The sequence below is a fragment of the Haplochromis burtoni genome, unplaced genomic scaffold (assembly GCF_018398535.1).
Source record: "Haplochromis burtoni strain Fernald_Lab_line unplaced genomic scaffold, NCSU_Asbu1 Contig_221, whole genome shotgun sequence".
Taxonomy (NCBI): Eukaryota; Metazoa; Chordata; class Actinopteri; order Cichliformes; family Cichlidae; genus Haplochromis; species Haplochromis burtoni.
Genome location: NW_024582582.1, coordinates 938,143 through 947,138, shown reverse-complemented (window position 1 = coordinate 947,138; position 8,996 = coordinate 938,143). Strand labels below are relative to the sequence as shown.

General features: G+C 37.2%; 1 protein-coding gene across 1 annotated transcript in view; it reads left to right on the top strand.

The window, feature by feature from the left end:
• Nucleotides 1-1,213: 1,213 nt before the first annotated feature.
• si:ch73-267c23.10 (serine incorporator 1) overlaps nt 1,214-8,996 on the top strand; it is a 16,496-nt gene continuing 8,713 nt past the window's right edge. Inside the window, exons 1-3 of the mRNA XM_005951699.3 lie at nt 1,214-1,428; nt 5,576-5,737; nt 8,205-8,398. Of these exons, the coding sequence (XP_005951761.1) occupies nt 1,390-1,428; nt 5,576-5,737; nt 8,205-8,398 (395 nt within the window). The 5' untranslated portion in view covers nt 1,214-1,389. The remainder of the gene's footprint in view (nt 1,429-5,575; nt 5,738-8,204; nt 8,399-8,996) is intronic.

Sequence of the window (8,996 nt, the reverse complement as noted above, 5' to 3'; positions counted from 1 at the left end):
AAGAAGCTTCTTGGATGAGAGGTGAAACGTCTTCAAGCAACTTAAAGAAGTCCAGACGCTTTTCTTTGCAAGCTCCTTTGACTACGATTACCTGGATGACCGAGAACCTTCACAGACATATCACAGCTCAGGGAAAAAAAAGCACCGAAATGTGCGCTGCTTTTCGGTCTGGTTACTACCGTTTATGTCAGAACGCACCGGACACCGGTACCCATCCCAACATCTTAGAACTCAGACTTTTAAAATAACTCCAAGTCATGCCACTTTAAGAAATCCTTTCAGAGTGCATGTATTAGTACGTATCATGTATTACATGATATTACCAAAAACCTTCTTTTTCTACTGATTTTGAAATGAATGCCCAGATCGAAAACCCTTTGTGCCAATTTCTTTTTTTTCTTAACTTTTCTACATAAGTAAAAGCCACTTGTTCTGATTAATTAATCATTTCAGGAAATAGTAAAAAAAAAAAAAGAGAGAACCATAAATGTGGTCCAAAACCTAAGGTAACCATTTTGAATGTTTGTGATTCTTACCTAAGAAGTTAAGGCTATACAACATGTCTCTTTCACCCACTTACACAAGCAGTTTTTTCTTCTTTTTTTGTTTAAGTGCTTTCTGTTTAACAGTAGTGCCACTTGGGTTTAGTACCTTAACCAAGGATTTTTGGCATGAGTTGGCTAAGTGAACCACCAACCTTCCTTCCAAATTTGTAGATGATCTGCTTTATCAGGTCAAGAAAAATTCCCTTTTAACAGGAAGAAACCTCCAGGAGAACCAGGTCTTCTGCTGCAACCAGTTGGGAGTGAGGGAAGGAAGACAGGACAAAAGACGTGTTATGGAAGCGAGCCAGAGATTGTGATACAACATACAAGAGAAGGCCTGAAATGAAAGAATGAAAGACCTATAAAAAGGACACAGGCTTTTCAAATCCTAAATAAATTAATATAGAAAGCGCTTCTTTTATGTGTAAATGAAATTGAGTATGTATGACTTATGACTGAAGAAACAATAAATAGTAAACCACTAACACTAGTAGACTTTACCACTAACTAATAATAACTTTATCATTGTTCTAATATTGTTAAAATACTTTATAACATATAAACCGTTAATGACAATTAGAAAACCTAATTACGTATTAGTATGTCCACATACCGTCACCAAAGCCTGTACAAATGGCAACAGGTCCACAACGTCATGACGTCACCCAGCGTTACTTCAGCCAGCCAAAGCTCTGAAGTAGTTCGAGGCGCTGTCGTTCTGTCCTGACCGCCTGATAGAGAAGCTTTATTTTCTTTCGACAGTGAAAACACCAGCAAAGAACGGAAGCGAAATAACGGGAAGAAGAACACAGACTGTGCGCTTCTGTTCAGAAACCCGGCAACCATGGGAGCTGCTCTGGGGACATTTTCTTTTGCAAGCTGGGTAAGGTCTAATGCTGCGACTCAGAAGTGAGGTTTTTACAAGCACCTTGATTTAAAGTGATGAGAAATGTAAGGTGTCGAAACAACCTGAAGCTTAGACAGGTAGTAGGCTAGTGCTAAAGAACATTGACACACTCAGTTAGCTGCTATATTAATTCCCGTTGTGTTCTGTGATCTCGCTCAGGTTTGTTAAAACAGTTATGGTTTCGGTAACGTTTCAGCTACGCTGGATTTAGATTTTATCTGCAGAAATCTGAGAATCCCCCTGAAGTAGCTGCCGCGTGAGGAGCAGTTCAAATATACGGCACAACAGATAGTTAATCCCAACGCACTTGGTCATCTGCTGGCATGTGATTAACTGGATTAGTTTGCGCTTTGTTACATTATAATAAGAACACAACAAGCGTCGTATTTAGAAATGTCAGTAGATGAAACGTAGAGAATGAAAACAGTATCTTTTTATATAAGGCAAGAGAGGAATAGCACTACATGGATACGCAATTAGGACTAGAGCAAATACCACAAATATATCTTGTAATAAAGCATTCAGTTTTTCACAGAGCTGTATTATCTGTCAATTTAACAACTTCATTTATACAAAAAGACAGACACAAGTAAAACTAGAAAAAACGGTATTAACAGTATGTTTTCTGTCTGGGTTTATTTATGGTTGAGATCATGATGAGGCATGGCCAACCATTTTCAGGCTGTAGGTTTTCTGGCAGACATTGTCAAGGCCAGTCTGCAGAAGAACTAAGCTGACCTTGTCTGGCTGGCATACTTGTTGACTATCTACCAAGTATCGTTATCACTTGACTCCACGTCTGGTATTAGTGTATATAAGAGTCCAGGCAGTGGTTTACTGTAAATTAATACATATGCTGTCTGACAATGTCAGGCTGTGATTGTTTGTTTTGTTTTTACTACACCAAAACTTTATCAGTTTAGTCCAGTTATATTTCTAAGTAAAGACACTAACATACATATACATATAAAGGTTAGCATGTACTACTTGCATTATATTACTGCTTCCCACAATCATGTGTCATGTGGGCAGGCCTGTGGGCACATTCTAAGTCTAGCCAAACTAGACTTAGAAACTTTGGAGTAGCAATATACATTTTACATAACGCTAAACAAATATTCTCGAGGCATATTTTCAAAGCTTTAGAATCAATGTAGCTAAAGTATATATTAGAGGAGGAGTCGCTGTGACAAATTCCTGCCCACAGGCCTGCTGGGTCTGACCACAAACACCACATGCTGCCTTTCTTAAATAGCTGCCCCAGTTTTAACAGTCTTTCCTGGGGGTTTTACTGCAACTGATAGCTCATTAAATGAAAGTGAATACTGAAATTTTGATACATTTAGGTACACATATTACCATACTATAGTTTGATACAACATCACACATGATTCTGTAGCTCTAACTGTTAATGTATATTGAATGTATAATGAATATTCTCCAGAAAAGCCTTAAAGACACTGCATGCCCATAGAGGGCATACAGTGTCTTTAATTCAAGAGGTAGAATAGACCACTTGCATAAAGTTATTGGCGCACATGTTGGCAAAGTGCGTCTCCTCTGTCCTCACAACATTTAAAGCATGTTCCCACTGTGGTCCAAATGAATGTGCCTTTACCACAAGGTAACTGTGGTCCAGTAGTTTCCAGTGAGTAAACCACATTTGCTTCCTCCATTTTATCTTTCTCATACAAATTATGTATCTTAATACAAATAAAAAAAACTGGTCTTGTCAAGGGGACCATTTGACAAAGCTTTTTGAACTTGCCATTCAAAAGTCTCTTTTCTTTATCACTTTCTGCTCACCATACATATTGTTACTGCTGCGTCACTTGCAGACATCCTGAACTACGAAAGTGGCCAAAGTCACATACTGTGCGTGAATTCCTCTGTGCGTTAATTGTGCATCAAAAAAGAAATTAAATAAATACATATATACATATAATATAATATATATTTGCAGCATCTATTCTGGCAGTCAGCATGCTGGTTGCCTGATCCCTACTGATATGCTATTGTGGTACAACTTGTCATATTTGTTCCATCCAGCATGAAAGTTGATTGAAGTAGCATTTTCTTTCATTTCATTTCATTTGTGATTAAGAATTTTATGCTAACAAGTATTCTATTTGTGTATACCTTTTACCTTAATCTTAAAGTGTATATTTGTTTCTTACTCTTCTTATATTTATTGTTTGTCTTTTGCACTGAATGGAACTGGAGCCTCGTTGTCTCGTCTCTCTATATACTTTACTGTATATAGCACAGATGACAATAAAGTTTACTTTAACTTTGACCACAATAAATACAACATACAACAATATACCATTCAGAAATGTTTTTTTATTAGCCTCTGCTTAAATAAGGGGCTTTACAGGACTGCTTGAATTCCTTTTTGTCATATTTTAACTAGCCAGTACTCAAACATTTTTCATGTGTCTGCTCAACATTGCAGGTTCTGATTCAATGTCATGGTAGGAAGGGGTATTTAAAACTTCAGGCTTTTGTCTTTAATATTTTTTGAGACCTAACTTCAGATTCCAAAGTGTGGAAAAACATGCTGGAAGTGGGTCAATAGACATTTTTCAATAAATTTATATCTTGAAATAGATTTGATATATGAAGATGTTGGCCCACCCTTTGCAGCTATAACAGCTTCAGATATTGCCAGGCAGGCGGGCAGCATAGACACTCAAGTTTGTGAATGCGATAACTTAAGAAGGAAGTCACCGAGGACTTTCAAATCAATACTATAGGTGCATCTACCAGGAGGCTGCGGGGTACCACTGGTGCTTGCCAATATTTTTAAAATTTGTGTTACTATCCATACATGTGTGGAGAGAGACAGAAACATGTTACCGTTTGCAAATATTTGATAATCATAAGAAGAAGAGCCCAGCCTGTTGTTCTTATGAACAGTAACTGTAACATTAGTTAGTGACTAGGCAGGCCCAATGACTTTTATCTGTTTCTCATATAAACAGGTTTAAGTGGCTCATCTTTAAGTACCAGCTAGAAGTCTTAATATCCTTCTGTTCAGTACAGTCAGAGAAGCCAAGGTAGTGTTTGAACTATAGTACTTTTAATTAACATTCAAGCTCACTCATGTGCAAGCAAATTCATTTATGTATGTATTAGTTACCAAACACCAGCTTTCCCCCGACAGCTCACTCCTCGTCTTGCCTAGCAAACTAAGAATATTGATTTACTCATTATCTTAGAAATCACACATTTAACTTACAGAAAAAATGAGACAATGAGGCCTCAGGTTCCATGTCTCAGTTAGTCCAGTTTACTGCAGAATACTTTACTCTGTCAGTTTGCAACAGCTGGAAACACTCAGTGCTTCTGCTTTATTTGCAGTTCCAGAAAAGAGATACATACAAGTTTCTCCATGACAGCAGCTGCCAATAAAAGCTTTCATCGTTAATTATATTCAGGCAGGGGAAAACAGGACATGGGAAGGACTGCAGCAAACTCATTAGGATTAACTAAGTAATTTTCACAATAAGAGTGAAGGAAATGTCCAGTAATAAGCAAACTTGTGACAACTTTTTAACCTGCAGAAAAAAAACTTAACGAGGGATAATTTGTTTAAAGTCTCAGAACCACACAAGCCAATCTGCTTCATATGTCCTCAAGCCTGATGGCAATAAAGTAGTCACTTTATGACACAACATATCAGATGGCACAGTGGTCAAAATACAGAGTGCTCTCAGTGCAAAGTAGTTTTTCTCTGAATGTCATTGTCTCTAATTGCCAGTGCTGTGCTGAGTCATTGAGTGTTACTCAATGAGACGTTACAGTAGACTGTGTACAGCATAACAGTACAAACATCAAGATCAGTCTATACTGGCAGTTGAATAGTTGAAAATCTAAAATAAATGATTGAAATATTTTTCTAAGTCACTAAAATGTGTTGTGTGTGCTTGTTGTCAGTACTGGAATTTAAAAAACAAAAATCCAAAGGTTTAGTAAAGTGCATCTTTATATTATGCGGTAAATGTTTGATTAAGAACATGTATATGTTGTGTTCTCACATTGATCGCTTACATCTTTCCTTACACATATCCCTGGATGTTCCACTTTTGCTTCAAGTGTAATTTTTTTATTGATCCTCCAGGTGCCGTGCCTGTGCAGCAGTGCTACGTGCCTGATGTGTAGCTGCTGTCCGAGCATCAGAAACTCCACGGTGACCAGGATCATCTATGCCTTTATAATGCTGATAGGCACCATCGTTGCCTGCATCATGCTGTCACCGGGTGTGGATCGGCAGCTCAAAAGGGTAGGAGTTGACCATAAAAATACCATAAGATATAAACTTTATTGTGAATGTAAATGTCTATTATTTAAAGTTAAAATGAAATTATAATGGTTGAAACTGGTGCATAACTGATGCAAAAAATGAGCATTCATGCAAAGCCACCATGAGATTTATAACACGTGCATCAGCACAATTTGTTTCTCGTTTAAAACAATTGTTGACAATTGTTTAAAAATGGAGAAATAAAAAGTGATGCTGACATAACAATGTTGTTTCCTCTGAGACATTAACTGTGATTCAAGTAAAGTTTGTAATCAAAGTTCATATGAAAAAAGAAAAAGAAGAAAACAAGTGGAAGTCAAGGAGCAGATGACATGTCAGCCCCAGATAACACCTTCCAATCCAGATTCATAGCTCCCAAGAAATAGTACCAAGAAATTAGAATATGTGATAAGTGATGACATCCAGCAATAACAGAAGCTATTTTAATGAAAGGTAAAATCATTTAAGATAAGGAAAACTTGAATATGTATAAACCGAAGCAATTAAATTAAATATCAATCTGTCACTCCTTTCCGTGTCCGGGCCGGGTGAGGTTTCCCGTGTTGGGTCAAATTAAGCCGCAGGCTCCACACAGTATTTTCTTTCTTTAATTGCATTTTTTATTTCTATTTAATTCTGAGCATTTTTTTTAGCTTATGGTGTTTTGGAAAATAAATAGTCAATAATAATAATAACTATAATAATAATAGTACTTTACACCTTATTTACTGTTAGTAAAAAGCAGGGATAGCTCAGTAGGTAGAGTGGTGGCCCCTTGATCGGAAGGTCGGGGGTTCAACTCCACTGAACGGCTACCCTGAGGTACCCCTGAGCAAGGTACCGTCCCTACACACTGCTCCCCAGGCGCTGCATTGGTGGCTGCCCACTGCTTCACTGGGTGAATGGGTTAAATGCAGAGGAACTATTTCCCTATGGGGACTAACACATACACATTAAAGTTAGGATTAAAGTGGAGATGATGATAATTTTGATGAAAGCCAAACCGCATGTCAGCACAAGTCCAGGCCTCAAACCATCTCCATCAAGAGTGCTGTGCGTAAACAGATGTCTACAAACCTCAGTGTACTAAAGCAATTTCCTAAAGATGAAAGAGCCAAATTTTCTCCTTATCAATGTCAGAGACAGATAAAATCTTGTAGAAAACCTATTACATTATTGCTGCTAAAGACCTGAGACTGGAATAGAGACTTTGCTTTATTTACTTCTGACTGTAAAAGAAGCTCGATCATCACAACCCTAACACCATAGCCCTAACCGGCCCCTTCTCGGAGTAGACATCAGCAGGTTTTTCTCCAAGTCACAAAGCTTTGACATCATAACAATCTGATTGTTCACATGCAATCTTGACTTATGCTGAACTAGTAACAACAATATCATGAGGATATATCAAATATATATCAAAACACAAAATTCCCTGCTGCGTATATATTGTCTCTCTGTTCTTTGTCATGTTATTGTCATTTGTTCCCTTCGAGCTATGTTTCTTTCCTAGTGCTTAGTTTGTTCCTAGTTTCTACCTAGTCTCAATTTTTGAACTTTGTTCCCTGAATTACGGCAATAAAGCTTCCTGTTGAGTTTAGCTCTGGTTGCGAGAACAAATCAAATTTGAATCATTGGTGAAAAAAAACCAGTAACATCCTTCCTACAGAAGCTAAGTACAGCAACTGGTGATATTTATTTAGATGGCTTCTCTCTAATTGATCTCTTTGAACTAACTTTAATAATTACTTTCACCGTGCCATCAGCATGTCATTTCAGTGAGGAGAGATCATTAGAAGGAAAGTGGAAATGATATAAAGCTCAGATTAGAAAAAGGTTCTTGTTGTTTTCATTAGTTATACTTCTTAACAAATCAGAATCTGCAAAACGTACTTTAGAAATTTTGAAATCATAATCAGCTAAGAAAAGTTCAGGTGGTGTACCCGTACTTCTTATGGCCTCAGACAGTGGACTCTTTGTACCTGTCCTGCTAAATCAGTGCAGGATTCAGTATTGTTGACTATAAGATTATACGAGACAGCATGGACCACACTGTTGGATTTAAAGGAAATACACTGAACTGCTTTGAACCATGTATATCTAATAGATTACAGTTTGTTCAAGTAAACAGGGTGCCTTCTTCACATAACAAAGTTAGTAATGGAGTTCCACAGGGTTCTGTGCTAGGACCAATACTTTTTTATACGTGCTTGAGGCAGTATTATTAGAAAACATGACATACATTTGACCTGTAATTTTCTTCTACGAAATTCTGATAAAATTCAGGTTATTGTATTTAGTATTAAAAATCTTAGAAAACATTGTGTCTAATCAGACACGTATTTCAAAGGTGGCTCTTCTTTACACTCTCTTAAAAGCCTCATATGCATATAAAAATCTCGTCTGGATGTACAGAAAACAAGGGTCTTTCTCTGATTTTCTGTAGATCCCAGGCTTTTGTGAGGATGGGGCAGGTTCGTCTGTCCGTGGTCTACAGGCGGATGTCAAGTGTGAGATGTTTGTGGGGTACCAAGCAGTTTACCGTATATGCTTTGGAATGAGTATGTGGTTCTTGGGGTTCTCCGTTCTCATGATAAACATAAAGAACAGCAGAGATCCACGTGCTGCTATCCACAATGGGTAAGTACTGCAGTAAAGCTAGCAAGATGTAAATATTTTTACCAGCACAGTCCTACCAATCCTAAGGTTCAGTTTTAGACTTTTTTAAACCATAGCAGGTACATAAACAAAGCAGCCATAGATCATTTGCATTTAAATATCGCATTTCCAGGCCTTCACTGTGTTTGCACTCTAGTCCACCTTGGCTCTTTAACACTGTGAGGTTGTAAAATGTAAATTATACAAGATGTGTTTTAGCAGAAGACCTTTGTTTTTTAGTTTACAAAGTTTTAAAAATGCAACAATAAATATTTATCATAGCTGTCCAATGTCATTCTAGCACATATATAATGTCCATTATCGTATTTGGCTGTAAAGGTCTTATTTGGTTTTATTTTGGTCTCACCAGCAGTGTGTCTTTCAAGTTTAAGTGTAAGGTCAGCATAACATAAAAAAGTAATAGTAATAAATTCTAATAAGGTCACTAAATAAGTATTAAATAAATACATGTGTGATGCAAATTCATATCAAAATCAAAGTGTGTTTGGACCTTTCAGGGTAACTGATTGGACTCTGGATATACAGTGGCTTGCAAAAGTATTCGGCCCCCTTGAACTTT